This window comes from Lampetra planeri, chromosome 21 (assembly GCF_965212315.1).
Source record: "Lampetra planeri chromosome 21, kcLamPlan1.2.h2, whole genome shotgun sequence".
Classification (NCBI taxonomy): domain Eukaryota; kingdom Metazoa; phylum Chordata; class Hyperoartia; order Petromyzontiformes; family Petromyzontidae; genus Lampetra; species Lampetra planeri.
The window spans coordinates 8793725-8812884 of record NC_136127.1 but is presented as its reverse complement, the minus strand read 5'-3'; the positions used below and the strand labels follow the sequence as shown (position 1 = coordinate 8812884).

The following is a 19160-nucleotide window of genomic DNA, read 5'->3' as shown; positions in this document are numbered from 1 at the left end:
AAGCTCAATTATTCTGTATTGCTATTAAAGTCACGTTAAAGTCTGAATTTAACAACAGGGTAGGCTAAAGTTATTGATATGAAATGTTATTTCCATACTTTAATACTTTATATACAACTCGACCCGAAGCATAACGGGATGAATCACCACCAGGTCGAATATAAAATACATAATAAAAGAGCGATGTTAAACCCAGGGTCGGAGAGAAAGGGAGATCCCGGCCGTTTTTGTATCCCCGCAGCGCGGGATAGGAGTGTATACGCTCGGGGAAACACCTCCACTTGAGTCAAGCACCACGATGGGAAACGACAGACCTTAGGTTACATACAGAATCATAACTGGGAAATGGTAAGGGAAAAATGGTAGCTTAAAACTCTTACCCATTTCTTTGTGCGTCAGTGAGGGTCGGAGGGAGTTTGCCCCTCCCTCCAGGTGGTGCAACACGGACAAAGATGCCTATGAGACGATTTGTAACGTCTGTGTTTTGGTTCATGAAGAAGGCCAAACAAGAGATAATATCGCACCCAGACATAGAGACGACCTCGAGGCAATTTTGTAACACCTGATTGTTTGCTCGTGGATTTTATGGAGGGAATATGACAACGGAATATACCATGGGTGAGGCACACAAGGACATACGGACGTACGTACACACACATGGACACACCTACCTACGGACAGATCCTGACACAGTAAATCAAAAGAAACCCCGCCTTGTGGGCAGGGTCCAAAGGGATTTTTCGGCATAAAAGAAAGGACCCTGAGCATTGGAAACCAGTTCGACCAGGAGGGTCAACTCATCAGCCGAGTTCGACCAGTGGGTCGGCTCAGGAGTTCGACCGGGAGGGTCGGCTCAGGAGTTCGACCGGGAGGGTCGACTCAGGAGCGAGCTGCGACCAGCGGGTCGGCTCGACTCATCTTCAGCTCGACCGGGAGGGTCGACTCAGGAGCGAGCTGCGACCAGCGGGTCGGCTCGACTCATCTTCAGCTCGACCGGGAGGGTCGACTCAGGAGAGAGCGGCGACCAGCGGGTCGGCTCGACTCTTCAGCTCGTCTGGGACTCAGCCGAGTTCGATCGGCTCTCGGGGCTCGACTCAAGCGGCTCCCCATCTCCTCTGCAGGCGGGCAAGACCCGCTTGACAGCTCAACTCGGCCTGCGTGGGTCAACCTCTGCCGAGTCAGAGGTCTCTGCTGTCGCCGGAGTGGCGAGAATCGCGGTTTGGCGACGAGGCTCTGTGCTTCCCCTGGTTGACGACCCAACCCTGCACGCTGCGAGCGAGCTGTGGGCGCCACCTACCGACCGGGTTCCGAACTACGACAGCGTATCAACAGGCATCCAACCAATTCACCACGGCGACAGGGGAGCGACTGATACGTATGACGCGCACCGCCCCCTCACCACACGACCACCAGGCGTCTATTTGACATAAAGAACCGACTCCGAACACTGACTATTCAAGACAACTCTTACCACTCAAAAACACTCGAGACCGAGTGATGGCCATCCGTCGTTTATAAGAGTATTCGTAATTTTTATCTTTAATATTTAGTGGGCTGTACTCTTAATCGCATAAATTCCCAACAGATCCATCAATACGAATTGATTCTTGGCACCTCCTTCCGCCAAGCCATGCTCACGTGGGGAGTGGTGGCCCACCAGATCCTTATCAGGTGATCTGGTCCCCAATTAGTAAACTTAGTATAAGATAACGATCTTCGGAAAAGGAGCACCGTCGCAGGCCCTTACTCCGAGCCATTCTGTTGTCAGATAACCTGCCGATGTATCTGTTGAGATTGGTGCCTTTAAGAATAATAACTGTTTTTGATTGTGTTTTTTTATCGCCGTATAATCTTTCAAGTATCTTTCATTCATTAACGTTAAGGTTTTTCTTAGCATAGTATTTGCATGTTTTAACGACTCTCTCTCTCACTAACAACCATCGCGTTATGCGGGATCTATGTGCCGTGTCAAAGTGAAATCAGACAATCGTTGATGATGCTGTATTGATGCCGTGTTGACATTCCGGGATTGAGAGTTCGCATACTATATCATAGTTGAGGTTGAATTAGTAATAAATTGATTAATACAGAAGTGGTTGTGTGATTCTTTCCTGAAATCTATGCATAAGATCTGCTTCTGCGTTGAGATCTGAACTTGGTGACCTTAATAAACACACTAATACATACTCAGTAAATGTTAAAGCGATAACGGGGTGAACCGGGGACCTAAAATATAAGCGAGAATGAGACGAACCTAGACAACGATGCCGAGTTAATCTAAGTAATCTTGCATACTTACACCACACCTGCATAACTGCATACGATTAATTGCCTTATTCCGATCGATAACCCACCCTCGTCACCGAGGCGGGGTCTGGTTATCATAACGACTTGTATTATCATAATTACACCCACTCGCATAATTACTACGATTACCTCTCGAATTGGCATAATTAAATGTGCATAATTACATAAATTAACATATTTCCGGATAATTACACATTTGACCAAATTTCATTTGATTATTATTATTTTCACTGAATATTCATAACCCACATATACAACATAATAATTTCACCCACGCACGCATACAACATAACAAATTTTCATAACCAACATATACAACAGGAAGCAACACAAGCCTCCGTCATCAGGTAGGCCAGCCGCAGCAAGAAATAATTTTCTGGAGTGGACAAGAGCGGCAGTAATTGAACTAATGCCAGGGCATAGGAAGTCCTAAATAATAAAGGTAGTTTCTTTTGTACGATGCGATGGACCAGACATAAAGCAACAATGAGCCCATGTGCCTGAATGGCATTAAGGTGTAATAATAAAAGGTTAGGTGAATATTGCTTTCGAATCCTTCCAAAAACTACCACACGTCTTTCACCAGCTGCGCCACTACCCATAAAGCTCTGAACAATAAGCTCAAATTCCCCATTATCATAATGACACACAACTGAGACGCACAATGTCATTCGTTTGAGTCTTTTAAAATAAATGATGAAAATTAGTTTTAAAATATGTAATAGCACTGTAGTTGCTGGGAAAAATATTTTAATAACTGGTGATGGTTTCAATATATCATTGTCATTTAAGAGGTGACCAGGAATAAGGATTTGTATTCAGGCGCTCACGCCAAATAACACGTTCCTTCGGAGTGGGCAGGTAGGAACTTGGTTTGACAGGGCATTCGTGCACGACAGACAAATAATCCCTGGTCGGCAGTGTGGAAGCTGTTGTTTTACCTGTATAAGTGTAGTGTATCGTGTCGTGTATAGTGTAGTGTGTAGGTTAAACGTTGAGTTTTATAAGGGCACCACGGAGTGACCAGCCCCACCCCTCACCCGGGTACAGCACAGGCGATCGGCAAGCCACACACGATGGGGATTAAGTGTGGGTTCTCCCACCTCGTCAGCATAATAATGCATTTTATTTATATATCGCTTTTTCTCACGCTCAAAGCACTAAACAGTAAAACGTATTCAAATATTATACATACTAAAAAAAATCTTATTACATGAAAAAAAAACACTGGCATGTGTATAAAACATCATAGCAGCATAGAGAGCATTCAAGGGACGGAATATACTAGGTGGGAGAGTTGAGGGAATTGAAGATAGATTGTAAGAAAAGCTAGATTGCAAGACCTTTTTAACAGATGAGTTTTTTTAATTGAGATTTGAAGGTGGAAATTGACTCGGCAGATATTATCTCAATGGGCAGTGTGTTCCATAGCCTAGAAGAAATTGAGAGGGCCCTATCACCAACGAAGTGGAGTTTGGTGGGAGGCACGAGTTTATGGGTGTCAGAGGATCGTTGGGCGTGGGCCAGGGTGTAATGGTGAAGACCAAAAAAAACCCTCAGAGGGCTCTCTAAAGCTTCCTCAAGCGGAGGAATTTTCACCAGCAGTGGCTTGAACAAGCACTTTCAAAACAGTACCCTTTACCTTCACGTGTTTTTTGTTGTTGCCTTCCCCACTCTGCGTGTGTGAATTCTCCGTTAGCGCCACACACTGGAAGCAAACGCTCTTCATGTTGGACTCCCCCGTGGCGGTGACTCCTGGAGACGTCGTGGTGGGCAGTGTCGCGCTGCGGAGGAACCCAGTCTGGAGACGGCACATGAGCGTGGCTTTCCGGTGGCGAGTCGCCCCGTCCGCGGATGCCCCCGATGCCATTGGCGTGCGTTAACAATATTGAAGATAGTCGTCAACTTAAATTTGTAACCGACGCAGTTTCTGTTCACTATCGAATGAAAGAGAGAATTAATGAGAGGCGTGGGAAACCACAGGCAAGCTGGAAGGCAGCCAGAACCCAGCTCCAACAATTTGTCAAAGCCGTGGTCCTATATGTGTGAGAAAACCAGAGTACCCGGAGATAACGCACGTGTGCAAGGGAGCAGGTTTCTCATCAATGGGGGGGGATAAGCGACTGGTTAGTGGAGGTGTGTAATGATTCTCAATTAATTGGGGTAAGTCGTCAGTGGAGAGTGCAAAGGCCCACATTAAAAAATTGTCCACAAATAGGAAAAATAATAAAAGGGCCTTAAAAATGGTGGTATATTTATTGAAATAAATACTTTAAACCCTTTACTAAACATTATTTTAAATACAAACTTTTATGGACTTTTAAATCAACTTAACTAAACTTTATTTTACCAGGTAAAACCTACCGAGCTATTGTCAGAAGAGACCTGGCCACATGATAGCTCAACTGAAGTGGCTCATCACGTAGATATGTATAGCAGCCAAATACTCTAAGCACCAACAATAAAATGCTGTTCAAGGTGGACTATCTATACAAATTACTACTGTATAGGTTTTCGCAGTTGTTTATACTGCTCTCTCGTGTGTCCGTTGAGTTGTACCATGTGTTTGCTTAAGCTCCTAGCCCTGTGCAGCGAAACGTCAAAACATAATGCCATAACAAGATGCGGCACAACCTGAAAACAAACCGGATAGCTATCAAAACAAGTCGTCGGCTATGTTGATGTTTAATGGTCCTTTGCATTAGAAAATATGTCATTTACGGGATTGCTTGGCTTTATGTTTAACTGACTACATCTTATAATAAAGGTTTTTGGGTCAGATCGCGTTATTTATAAATGTGTCGTAACCCTCCACGACCCGACACGGCCAAACAGTAAAAAATGTGTCACGTTTTTCAAAGGACAAAATAATCCACTTCTTTAGCCCACCGGTGTGCTGTAGAGGGAATCAACAGCATTTGAAAATTTGAGTACGACGTTTCGCTGACAATTACAATCAGCTTCATCGGGCAAGAATGGTGAAGCTCTCCTGTTGCTTCCGGTCTTAAATAGAGCAGCATCAGGGTGACGTCATCATTTAATTCAATCCAATCTGGTGCAGTGATTCGAGGCAAAGAGGGGGAGGGTATTGTAATTATATACATGGGTAATCATTCAATTGTTATTCTTTTCAGGAGGGCGAGAAGACCTTTCCTCTGTGGCGCTGAAGAACACGGTATTCAACGAAAAATTCCAGTTGCACAGTTCACCCCACACATTCACCTTGTTGCTCTTAAATAATAATCCGCACAATTTTTACACCTCTCCATCGTTTTGTTTATTACAAATCTGAAGAATGTGACTGCTCATTGTGTTTATGTATTTTATTATGAGATCAGCCGTGTGTTTTAGTAATGTTTTGTCAATTTATATTTTAAATTATTATCGTGTAATTCGTAACCTCCATAATATAGCACAACTTATTTCGGAAGGATGAAACGATGATTTGTTGTGTTTTCATTGCTCTAGAAAGTTGTGCGTTGTGTTGACGAACGTAAATATGCATTAGTTTGATATATGTCACTAATCGACTTGTATGTCAATCTCGTCATTTAGTTTACAGGTGCTATTTGTGTAACATGCAACTAAAATACAAGGCCCACAATAAAGTTTTTTTAAAATCTGCTACGGTTGTATTTTCCACTTATCTTTGAAGCTCATAATTCTGCAAGTTGTTTACAGCAGTAAAATTATGTATCATTTGCAATGCAAGCAATGTGATCCAAGGTAAATTTGCAGTTGCTTGCGTAGGCAACTGCATGCAGAAGGGCCTCCGACAAGAGAACATTCTTAAGCCCACGCTCTGGAGGGTATATGGCCTACTCTTCCACGCTTGTCAGATGTGTTGGAAGAGGTACCCACACTTGACCCCACCACCACACACAACACGTGCTTGGTGCTCAAGATTTAACGCAAATTTTAGTTTTACACGTGTATATAAATGTAGGTGTTGACTGTCATCCATTATGCTAAATTACAAAATAGCCGCATGCAAAGTATGACAATTGTAAACAAAGCTACCTTATTCAATGCTTTAAATAGATACTTTGCTGATAATACAAAGATATACATAATTCCTGTAACAGTGATTATATTCACACTGGCATTCTTTTTCAGTACAAAAAGAGCATATCCGAACAATTTACGCAAACTCATTGTCAACAAATGACTGTCTCCTTGGGGATGCGTTCCTAATTTTTGGATGAATCTAACAAAATCCAAAAATTTTGCTGAAAACTTTGAGATGATCAGGAAAAAAATTGTAGGACTACGGCAATCCGATCAAATGACATTACAGGTAACAATGACATCACATCCACGCTGTTCCCACCAAAAGTGGCGTCACATTGCATCAGGTAACAATGACATCACATCCACGCTGTTCCCACCAAAAGTGGCGTCGCATTGCATCAAGTAACAATGACATCACATCCACGCTGTTCCCACCAAAAGTGGCGTCACATTGCATCAAGTAACAATGACATCACATCCACGCTGTTCCCACCGAAAGTGGTGTCACATTGCATCAAGTAACAATGACATCACATCCACGCTGTTCCCACCAAAAGTGGCGTCACATTGCATCAGGTAACAATGACATCACATCCACGCTGTTCCCACCAAAAGTGGCGTCACATTGCATCAAGTAACAATGACATCACATCCACGCTGTTCCCACCAAAAGTGGCGTCACATTGCATCAGGTGATGTCACTTTGTTTGCCCAAAAATACATTAAATTAACATCCCAATGATTTTCAACCGAAACTCATCCACTACCTCTCCTCTTTAGTCCCTCTCTACTCACCCAAGCATACATCCATCATAAACCAATATACATGATAAACTTAGACATTCATAATAGTTTAAATCCTATGCACCGCAACAAACCCATTTCGTACCATCCACACAGCCACAAAGCGTCACTGCACGGGACTCGACAGACTGTCGAACGGAGTCTGCTGCGACTCTTGCTGCTGCGGCTCTTGCTGCTGCTGCTGCTGGGACTCCTGCACCTGCTGTTCATCCTGCCGGCTCATCCAGCAGAAGACCAGGCTGGCCACGAGCGTCGCCAGCATAAGCCCCGCACATATGGTGAAGACGTCGCGGGGGCCCGTGCGCACGTCTGCGTCGTGCAGTGCGAGCAGCCCGAGGCACGTGAACGTGTTCAGCGGCACACGCAGCCAACCCAGTACCCCCGCCTGGCTCTTCTCCGGTATGACCTGTGGGTAGCGTCGGGACACTTGTCATCGTCGTGACACTTGTCATCGTCGTCACGACTTAATATATAAATACAGCGCCTCTTGTACAGGACTTCTTGAAGCGCCCCGCGGCAGGGGACAACCGGCGGCAGGTTGGCAGCTGTCCCTGTGACGCACAAGGTGAATGCAAAAGTGGGCCTGCAAGTGGGCCTTTGTCTGCCAGTAGGGGGCCATGTTATGTCGCTTCCCGTTTACTCTAAGTAATTTATGAGTCGTTTATTTGGACCATGACGGCCACACACATATGGTCTATTTTTTTTATAACTCCACGGGATCTTTAACAACCACCGTGAAACTTATGGCAGTGAAGTAATCGAGCTGATAATAAGAGTATTTAATTGCTTAAATAATTGGCTATCCTAACTCTTAAAATTTGTAAATGTATTATTTCCTTAAAAGTCTCCCCAAGTATTGCTGGTCTAGCATTGGGGTGTTTTGTTAATGCCATTAATAAATATTTGGCATGGGGAATAAAACCCATGAACACAAAAGGGTACCACTTAAATCTCTAAATTGATTCAAAACCCTCGTTGCTCAAGCCTACAACACGTATTCCCATTCAGTCTCCCATCAATGTACTTACTAGACGTTGCTTCGGAGATCTCAAGATTGGGTGCATTCAGAGAAGGGCATTATGCCTGTCAAAAATATATCCAAAGACTAACAGTTGCTGACCAGATTCCTCTTTTGACAAGAAAAATAAATAAATGGAGTCATGCCAATTGGACCTTATCTGACGGAAGGACGTGAGCTGTATATTTAACAGGTATGATTGACAGCTATGATGCTTTTAATATTAAATGCTATCAATCATTTATCACTGTTACCATCCATTTTATATAGTGCCTCTCCAGTATACTGTGCCCCCCAGCACAATGCTCACCCTGCAATTCAAATGCAGTAACTATTGGACAAATCCTAGCATGGGCGCTTTGGCAAACCGAGGCAGATCGATATCAACTCCATATTGCCAATTGGACATTTAACCCTGTGATGGCAGAGGGATTTAAACATTACTACAGACTTTCAATTAACTGCATGAATACGAAAGGTTCCTTGCGTGGATAGGGAAATGCTGTGGTTACATAAATGGTAACAAAAACATGCGGTGGAGTGGTGGTACAGTGGTTAGCGTGCTGCGCTATCAGCCTGGTGACTCGAGGTCAATTCCCAGGCACAGCTAACATAAGTGCCGAGCGATAACAAAACTGGGCCTGCTCTCCCCCATGCTTCTCCCACACTGACCAGCATGGTGAAGTATGGTCAAATAATCCCCATGACTGACAGAGTGTGGGGGAAGGATTCATTCAATGGTTAAGAATGTCTGTAAATTGATGTAATAATTATAATAAAAACAAATAAGACCAGCAGAGATGATTAGAGGGTGGGAGCAAGGAGGAAGGGGTAAGACAGTAGTAGGTTTCAGACAGTTCACCTATGCATACGTGGTTGATCTCGTGTACAGTCGAATTGTTAAATAAAACCAAATCATGAGTATATTTTGTATTCACGCCATTCGTATAGCACGAAGCTATAAAATCTTTCACGAAAGGGCTGCAGTAGTTTAGCGGTAGGGGGCGATGATTGCTAGGCATCCTTCCAATCAATTGCGAGTAGACTGCCGAACGAATACATTATAAGGTTGCACTCATTTCACCCAAAGTGCTTGCCACAAATAAACCACAATACCTTGCTGATCTTGTCAATGAGCATAAACCATGCAAGCTCTGGTCATCCTCGCAGCAGGTTTTGCCTAACCATCAAACAAAGATGGTCACTACATCATTCACTTTCAGATGCGCTTCTGTGGCCGTCTGGAACGTTCTTCCTTGCAATGTTAGGAAGCCAATGAGCTATGCACTTAAAAAAATCTCGACTGAAAACTAATTTCTTTTGAAATGCTTTTGGTGTTTAGTTTGTTGTCCTTTCCCCGCACCTCCGATTAGCACAGTTGGCTACACACGGTGTGAAAAAAGTTCAGCACAGACACGTACATACGTGTACAAACCTTGCTACGCAGGAAAGCAACGGCTGGGAAGTAGACGCCGACCGCGAACTCGAAAGCCAGGAAAGCCAATAAGGAGCGGTAGGGACTAGCGTTGGGGGGAGCCGTGCTCCACACCAGCTGCACGAACGCGCCGAGCGCAAGTGCCACGGAGAGCAGCAGGGCATGCGTGGGCTGCACGAGCGGGCGAGAGGGCGATGTGGCGAGGCGGTAGAGCGACGAGCCGGCGAGGCTGGCCAGCATGAAGGAGGAGAAGGCTATGCCGAGCGGCGCGTTCCAAGGGTCCAGCACGGGAGTCCACAGGAACACGAACATGTAGACGGTACTCTCGAACAGGGCCTGTGGGTAGTGTTTCAAGCGACTGGATGTAAGCATTTATACTACGTAACGTATTCTAGTTCTTTTTATATTTCATGATACAATTACATATATCAATTGGCATTGTTGCCATGGTGTAATGGCACCCTGAACTTGCAATCTAGTGGTCTGCTGATCCATCTCACTTTGCTGCAGTTGAAAATTTGGGAAGTTGCCTACACCCCCCCACCCACATCTGTCTATCCAGTAATATAAACGCGTGAGCCACGGTTATTTGATCGGGAAGTTGTGTGTGGTGGGGGTACTTTAACCTCTTCCAAGACGTCTGTCCAGCATAAAAGAATAGGCTGATTCTCCTCCAGAGGGGGCCCTTTAGAACTTTCTCTAGTGGAGGCCCTTATACCAGCAGCGGCACGAGCAAGCAATTGCAAGGGCTGCACCTTTACCTTTGACTGCGATGAACGTCGCCACAATACCTGTATAGCCGCAAGCAGCAGCACTTTGCGGTCGGACAGCAGGCATTGCAGTCCCTCAATGCAGCTCCTCCTCAGCCCAACCTTGGTCGTGCTGCGATTTTCATCCCAGCGCCAGACGATCAGCGCCCCCGAGACGGCCAGGAAGGGCACGGCGAGCACGAACGGGGCCACCGGCCCAAAGTCCAGCGTCTCCGCGGCCACGTTGGCTACGACGCCCGCCACGGCCGCAATGGCCCCGTTCCACAGGGCCACCTCGGCCAGAGTTCCATCCACCCACTCTGCTGGGAAGTCATGAATCTGCCTGTGCTCGTGCTGGTACCAGGTCTGCGCTTGGGGAAAACGAGAGAAGCAAGGGAGGCAAAATGAATGTGGTAGCTGCAAGCGGGTTATACGAGTGGGCAGTTTCAAGGTGACTCAAATGTCTTTTGGACGGGGTGTAAGACGTGGAGTGCAGAGGTGGCACAGTATTGATATCGCACACTTTGCTCTCAAATTCTGCAACTTAAGATCATTCCCAGCCAGTCCTGGACCCCCCCCTTCAAAATCCGCACGAATCTAAAGTGTAGTCAAAACAACCCCATAACTGACATGGTGTGGAGAAGCCTTCATCAATTGTCAGATTGAGAATGGCTGGAAGTAACTATACATCCCATTCATAGGTGTGCCTTGCTCCTCACTGGGTAAAGTTTTGGTGGATCTTACGAACTGGCCAATAGCGGTTTATGCTGAGCCAGGCTGGAGACTTTATTGACCTGTAGTAGGATTTTTATGTGCAAATGCAAAATGTGTTATAAACTATTGTCTACCTAACGATTAAGGTCCTGTGATGCCACAATCCATCGAGCTCCTGCATACGGATTGATCTCATGGTTCCATATCCACAGTGACTTTTGCTATCATTCCATCACCGGATTCAACCACGTGCCATCACACCTAGCAAGACTACCCCGCTCAAGCCCACTGACTGTCACTTACTTTCAACATGACGCACCCGCTGTGCGTTGGGAGTGCATTTATTTGCTTACATAAACTGGATGCGAATTGTGCATTCATTTTAAATCAATCCATCAATTATTTGAAGCAAGAATCGAAGGTATTCGTCAAGATTCTAACATGGCATTTTGGTCCACATTTGTCTGCGTAAAAGCAATCACTCTTTTGTGGGTTTCACCAACAAAAGTTGCGCGCACGTGGTAGGCAGGCAGTCGGAATGTTGCACCTCATGGGCTGTGAAGAGGAGGGCGGTGGAGATCCCACCCAGGATTCGGGCCACGAGCAGGACAAAGTAGCCGCGCGACAGCTTCAGGAGGCAGCTGGCGGCGCAGAGGAGCGAGAATAGGACGCACGACGTGCGCCGGCCGCCTAGACGCTCGGCGAGCGTGCCGACAAACGGCGCCAGCAGCAGGCCCGCCGCGAAGCCGCACACGTACAGCACGGCGATCTGCGGCTCCAGGAAGCCATAGTGGCTGTAGAGCTTGTACAGGTAGGGCCCTGTCCGACGACACACAATGCTCAGTGTGGCCGACATGTATGATTGCGTCATGACAATAGAGCCTCAACGTGGTGTGAGAGGACGAGTGGCCACAGGAGGTAATGACAGGGAAGTCAGCCTACAGTACAAATGCACTAGTGGCCACGGGAGGTGATGACAGGGGTATCGGTTGTGAGTGCGAAGGGCCTGGTGGCTACGGGAATGTTCGAGAAGGGAGCGTGGTCGGGTGACGGAAGAGGACGGTGGAGTCTGACGGTCGAGTCTGCCGATAGAGCGAGCGTCCAGAGTCGGAGAGAATGATTGAGAAGGGGGGGCGTGGCCTCATTTTATATATAAGGGAGATGCGCGGGAGACTCAGGGCCGTTGCAGTCGGGTCTCTGCCTGATGTCAAGTGAACGTGTCTTCAATAAAGTGCCATCTCAACAGAAGTGTGTCGAGTCATCATGACAATTGTATGAGGAGCTTCTTTTGCGCCGTATGTAGCCAACCGTGCAAATCGGAGGTGCGGGGAAGGACAACAAATTAAACGCAAAAGTCTGTTTTAAAGAAGTGAGTTTTCAAACTAGATTTAAAAGTACCAACTGTACACAAGGCTGGAGGGAATTTGTGAAGCTACAAAATAAGGTTGCCACAACGTTTTTTACGACACAAGTTTCACAAAACGACAATTACATACAATGTACCGTCATGTAAACCAAATGTGCTTCATAATTGCAACGGGCAGCTTCCTCGAGTTAATCTGATGAAAGAAAATGTATTAAGCACTCTCCTGGTAGGTTGTCAGTTACATTTAAAAAAAATGTTTTAACAATTTTCCGTTACACCGTACAAAAAATAAATAAAATGTCATAACCATTTGCAAATGGACTTTCTGAACCAATGTTGAACAGGCCTCAGTTTCGTGCTGGGTTTTTGCCTATAAAATCCAGTAAACCAGCAGTTTGACAGTCCACAAACATCTGACAATACTCTAAAAGGGTAATATGGTCCAGAGTTTGCCTCCTTGAACAAAATTGCACTTGAAAACCTTGCTTCAGCAAGGTTAATTTACTGACAGACTTAAATATTTAGTTTATGGTGGTGAATCGGACCCATTTCTTTTTACTTACTGTTACTTGACACGTAAAATGTCTTTATTGTGCCTATTATAGCAGCCTCATGAATGTTTTAATATTTCCAATAACCACAGTCCCCTGAAAGTAATCAAATTAAATCAGAAAATCGACATGGCTAACAAACAAATAAATCACGGCGGCTGTTTAGTTCCCTGGTATGTTTTCAGGCTGTGCTCGTGTTGTCCAGCACGACGTCTGACGTTAAGCTTTGCATGCTGCGGAGCTTCTTCATTAACTAAGCTCAGAAAAAAGCTCCCAGCGCAATATCGGACATCATGCCGTACAACACAAGGCGCAACCGTAAAACAAATCTTTTACCTAGTTCCTGAAGAGGCTCCCAGCACTCGAAGCGAAATCGTCGGACATATTGCTAAAATATAATCAGCGCTCAAACCTGAAAACACATCGTAACAACCTGCAAGGGGGCTTTACCTTGCAGCCAGTCGGCGGCGAGAGCCAGAAAGTAAGGAGCATAGAAGTGCAGTTGGAAGTTCCTGTACGTTGGGTTTCGCACGGCATCTGTTCCCAGCCGGGCTCGGGATGCCAGCCATGCCAGGGCCAGGGAGGCGACGCACAGAAGAACGAAGGCAGCGTAGGTGGCCCCAAGCATCTTCACTCTGCTGTGGATGTGCTCGGCAGCTGACCGCTCATTCCGTCACCTGTTGGGAAGAAGATGGGAGGCAAACGGATGTCATTACTCAAGCAATGTCTCCTTCATATATCTGTCTCTCCGTGTAAAGAATAAAAGTATTTTTCACACAATGGTATTAGTGGTTAAATTGCATTGTTACAAGATGACTTTCGTAGTGGTTAATGGTAGTTACAATAACTATTTGTCATTACTGAAGCTATTAGTATAGGACAGTTACTAATGATATCTGAACCAGTCCTGGGTTGCTTGCTCCCTTCACCAACCCACACTGACCACCATGGTGAAGTATGGTCAAACAACCCCCATCCTGGGGTGACTGATATCGATAGGACTGTCAATTATATTACACCAACAGGTGAACGTCATTACAGTAACATTAACCTTGATTTGACCCAATTGTTAAATCCTCTTGAGACATGCATATATTGCTAAAAACCAACACAACGGCAAATATTTTCAACGATAACATAATCACAAAACCAATGTTAATTATGCATGGCCACATTCTCCGGTTTATAAGATGCTCCGGAAAGTAAGACGCACATCCCGATCTTGCGCCCCGTGTCAATACAGTCACGCAAATCTGGTGACACGTGCAAGAGAAATACAAAGACCCCCCGTATAGCCTCAACTGACTGTTGGGGCAAGTGCTGTTAGCGAGCAGTACCTATGAAGGCCGGCACAACACACGAGGGGGTGGGTGGCCAGCACTACGCCCGGACGCCTTTGTCTCCCCAGTTGGCGAGGTTTTTACACACAGCACCAAGGTATTAATTTGAGACTGAGTCGACCTAGGGGAGGCCCAGGACCGGTTCTGATAATCGTGGCTGGTGTTGGTGGCCGTCAGTGGGAATCGAACCCCGGTTCGTAGCGCGGTGCGCTAACCGCTGTGCCACCGCTCTCCACAACAACAAAAATATATATTTTAATTATTTTGATAGAATATAGTATTGTCATCAGTATGACATAAGTATACGAAGTTTGCAGTCGATACCACATTGGGAAGTAGGTTATAATTGAGTTACAATATTTGAAGATACGACAACAACAAAGTGAGTTAAATAAAAGCGTGTAAAAAATATAAAAAGGTCCTGTTTTGTATCCACTGCCCTTGACATATTTCCAAGCACAAAGAACCATACCGTGCACAATGAAAGCACACTGCAGTGCTGCGACATGGCATACAATAAGGCTGTATTGTACTATTGATGACAAGTCAAATATAGAGGCTGTGTGATGTACATTAGGAAAAGTAGACGCTGGATATAGGCACACATTATTCGAGCACTTTTCTGATATAAGCAACGCATTCATAGATTCGACTGGTCGTGGTTGGGTAATGCAACATTAACTTCTGATAACAAGCACGCCATTTACAGTAGTTGCAGTACTTCGATATAAGCACACGTGCGCGTCTCCCAAGGTGGGTGTGCTTATAACCGGCTAAAGCTTCGCACACGGGAAGTACAGGCCACGGATACCAATAAGCACAAGCGAATTGGGAGTCAAATTTCACGCCGCAATGCAGTCAACGAGACGATGACATACATCCTCGATGTGCGCGGCGCATCACGAACAGGACAAGCGTGCAATTTGACGAGGCGACGTTTCAGGCAATGGCCCTCGTTCATTGCCACTACCAAAAAAAATGACGCTTTCGTCCACATGGCATTGTTATTGCCACGATCGGGGTTATTTTTGTTCCGTGAGCAACAATGATGATTCGAACTCGCCATCACACATGGAAGCGCTATAACACAGGGCGGTCTGTCCCACATCGTAAACGCACCTTACTGCAGCCGTGTAACTCCACTCTGTAAATGTGTCGTTAAGCGTCCGTGTCAGCCTTCAACTGGCCTTTGCAGGACCAAACTTTATCAATATGATCACTACTACTACCACCCGACACGACCCGGCGGCATTCGTTTTCAGACGGTGACGCTGAACCACGTTGACTCTTCACGAAGCCCCTTTCACTTGCAGGGACCACCAAAGCCAAAGGGCCCCCCCCCACCTTATAGCCTGCAACAGAACGCTGTGGCAAGTGCCACTAGAGAACAGCGTCTTTGAAGGGTCGGCACGGCACACGAGGGTAGGCCAACACGACGCCCGGCCGCCTTTGTCTTCCCAGTGACGACGTTTGCCGCACAGCGCAACCGGGTTACTCACCCCGGATCCAACTCTGACCCCACCACCAGCAGCAGCAGCAGGGGCTACTTCCTGCTTCCGTACGCTCGTCCAATCAGGGGACCACACGGGCAGAGGCAGTGACCAATCACAGGACTCTCTGCGTGCGTGCGTGCGTCTGTTGACATTGGGGAGCGGTGGCGCATCGGTTAGCGCGCTGCGATGCCTGCCACTTGCGAGTTCGATTCCCGCTCACGGACAACAACCGGCGACGATTGTGTGAACCGGGCTTGGGCCGCCCCTAGGTCGACTCGGTCTTGAGTGAGTAGAGGAGCTGGTGCGATGTGGAAATGTCGTCGCTTTCCTACTCCACAACCTTATCTATGTATGTGCAAAATGGTACCTGAAATAGTGGCTCTCTTATTACAAACCAATTCAGACATAATTGGTTACCCCGTGCCCTTATAAATCTCAACGGTTATCCTACAAAGTCCCATCATGAAGGAGAAACAAACAAATAGACAAAACAATACAATTTTTTGCCCGTATTGAAACGGCTTTACGTCGTATGGACCTGAAAACTCTTATTTCCCTGTACAAGAATACGGGTATGAAAAATGCACATTACTATCCGATGGGCACATCCCCTACGTAAATAGACGTGCAACCCAAAGTGTGGACCATATAGTAAAACCGTAAGAGCCTAATTCTTCTTCTTTCGTATGGCTGACGATTTAGATGGCAGAGCAACAACTGCAATGTCACATTCAGGCGGTGAAGCCAGATCATCGCTGTGATGTCTCCTCGTATTTGTGGATCTGGAATTGCGTCGATATATGTTGCACGCTCTGTTCTGGGTGGCCACAGTCGTACACTGGATGGTTTTCAATTTTCCATTTATGCATCAGGTATCCCCATCTACTGTTATGGTTTGTGCGGATTCGATCTAGGATGGATACCGAAAGAACCAAAGAAGATGTAAGATAAAATTTCAGGAATCCTTTAGAGACTAATTGAGATACATAGATATTCGGTACGTTAAAGGCAAGCCACAGTAACTATATATTTTTTATTTTACCAGGTAATTGCCCACTGAGCTATACAGCTTTTTTCAGAAGCGACCTGGCCGCAAATGATAAACCAACAAAGTGGCACGTGGAAATTCATAGGAGGCAAATACCCTAAACACATGTTTCGAAATGTGGAAGGGAAAAATCCTGAGGACTCGGAGAAAAATCCACTCGACCACGGGTCTGGGTCGAACTTCTGTGCTCCTGCGTACCAGACAAGGTGAGATAACGTCTCGCCACCGTGGCGCACAGGAGTGCAATTGTGGCCATGCAACCCAAACGATGGATGATAGTGTCCATAATCAGCGTTTTTGGGTTCGATCGCGTTATTTATAAATGTGTCGTAACCCTCCACCACCCGACACGGCCAATCAGCAAAAAAGTGTCACGTTGACAAAAGACAAATAGTTCACTGCTTTAGCCCACCGGTGTGTTGAAGCGTGAAACCACAACACTTACAATTTTTGAGTACGACGTTTCGCTGGTAATGCATCCAGCATCATGGCGAATTGCCCCATGTGCAAGAATATAATGACTATCTTCACGCTTGTTTTCTCATGAAAAGGTGAGTCCTCCCAAGTTTTCGCTGCTGTGTATTATCCTAATTAAGTAATTGTTTTGTCCAATGCCAGTTACATTATGGGTTTTTGTTTGTTATTTATTGGAAGAAACCAGATAAGCCGGAGGAAACCCATGCAAAACAGGGGGAGAACATACAAACTTCACACACAAGTCGGGAATCGAACCCAGGTTTCCGCCACGTTTGTGAATTTACTGCTGGATGGGGGGGGCCTCCTTCCCCACGCCGTGCCGGTCAAGGGGATTATTTGACTATACTTCACCACGCTAATCAGTGCGTATTGGAAGGCCTAACCACAGAGGTGGGACAAAGTCATTGTTATGCAAGTCCAAGTCGAGTCGCAAGTCATCAAATTCATGACTCGAGTCTGACTCGAGTCCAAGTCACATGACTCGAGTCCACATCTCATAGGTGGGACAAAGTCATTGTTATGCAAGTCCAAGTCGAGTCGCAAGTCATCAAATTCATGACTCGAGTCTGACTCGAGTCCAAGTCACATGACTCGAGTCCACACCTCTGCCTAACCATAACCAATACATACGTATAACGTCGACTATAATAGCGTGCATTACTACTAAAAGTGTATAAACAAAATATTGTGTACAGCAGTGGGGATAAGATTGGTGCCAAAAATATACACTAGGTGGCGACTTTGCACTAATAGGCTGCTGTATTAGCTAACAGGCAATTACATTAATAACTTCTTATAATCGTTTAAGAACAATTTAAAAAAACACCTTCAACTTTTAAAGTTCAAGTTGATCATCGTTAAAGCTGAAATAAAAAAAAATACTGACTCTAAGTGGGGTGTTTGACAAGGCCATATCTGACTAAAAGGCTCTTAAATATATATTTAATAAATTAAAATATTCTGCGCTGCAGTGATTACATGAAATGTTTTACATTTTCTCGAATGAAAATCACTGTGAGCAACAGCACTAACATTGAGTGTACGTGACCGTTTTCTTACTTAACTTAAAATTTCTGATGAGGATTCTGCAAAGAGGCTCCATCCGTTTCACCTTCATTCAATGGACTTGTATATTTTCTTTGCACGTTTGCTATCACATGTGTCACTCTATCACGCTGCTACTCATGCGCGGACATTCTGTACTTTCTGTACAGCTTGCACCACACTTCAGCAGAATCCCTACATTTCACACCGTGGTAGTTCTATTCTGCTTTGCATAATGGAAAAATGTTCAGGAGTTAGATGTCCACGTCGAGCCTAGCCACGGACGACGAGAGGGCTTCTGGAGAGAGAGAGTTCGTGTGTAGTTTTTGATACTGCTCCGTTGAGAGAGCGCAGATTACAGTGGTTTACGATACTGTATGGCTCATAGTATGGGTTTCATGGCCACAATTCGCACTGCTGTGGCTTGTCTTGATTTGCTTTATTTATAAAGGAGATGTGCGCATCGACCCGTTGATGTTCTGATGTGGTTGATGGTCACACCAGCAAGCGTCTGCGAGGAATGTCAAAGCCAGGATATGTGAGTTTTGGGTCTCAAATGAGGCGTTTATTTTGGACGTCTATGTTTTTTCCACTCCGTTCGTCAGCGTTCTTTCGGATCTGGGTGAGATTCTAGGATGGTGATAACGCGATCCCAGAAGGGACATCAGGACTTGAGTCAACGGTGAGGTGCATTGCAACTCTCGAGATGATATCAACGGTGTATATGTATATATGTATTTGCTTATTTATTTCAAAAACACACAAAGTTGATTGACCTCATTCCTACACCTGCACTTTGTAGA

The 19160-nt window shown here is 45.6% G+C and overlaps 2 protein-coding genes across 10 annotated transcripts in view; one reads left to right on the top strand and one right to left on the bottom strand.

Moving 5' to 3' along the window:
* PRMT2 (protein arginine methyltransferase 2) overlaps positions 1 to 5932 on the top strand; it is a 28015-nt gene extending 22083 nt beyond the window's left edge. For 6 of the 8 annotated variants that reach the window (XM_078603935.1, XM_078603934.1, XM_078603936.1 and 3 more), the window contains 2 exons: positions 4007 to 4181; positions 5442 to 5932. In XM_078603935.1, the coding sequence (XP_078460061.1) occupies positions 4007 to 4181; positions 5442 to 5474 (208 nt within the window). In that variant the 3' untranslated portion in view covers positions 5475 to 5932. Of the gene's footprint in view, positions 1 to 1121; positions 2093 to 4006; positions 4182 to 5441 lie in introns of those variants that run through there. The other 2 variants (XR_013586550.1, XM_078603938.1) reach the window with 2 other exon arrangements.
* On the bottom strand, positions 5560 to 15879 carry SLC61A1 (solute carrier family 61 member 1). Of its 2 annotated transcripts, none has more exons than XM_078603933.1 (6): positions 15795 to 15879; positions 13406 to 13632; positions 11586 to 11857; positions 10367 to 10690; positions 9576 to 9911; positions 5560 to 7528 (listed from the first exon to the last, which is right to left on the bottom strand). In XM_078603933.1, exons 2-6 carry the CDS (start codon positions 13581 to 13583, stop codon positions 7229 to 7231), a joined length of 1410 nt encoding a protein of 469 aa, XP_078460059.1. In that variant the 5' UTR covers positions 13584 to 13632; positions 15795 to 15879; the 3' UTR covers positions 5560 to 7228. The 2 variants fall into 2 exon arrangements, with proteins under 2 accessions (XP_078460059.1, XP_078460058.1); XM_078603932.1 differs by having other exon boundaries at positions 15415 to 15820.
* Between the last annotated feature and the right edge of the window lie 3281 nt (positions 15880 to 19160).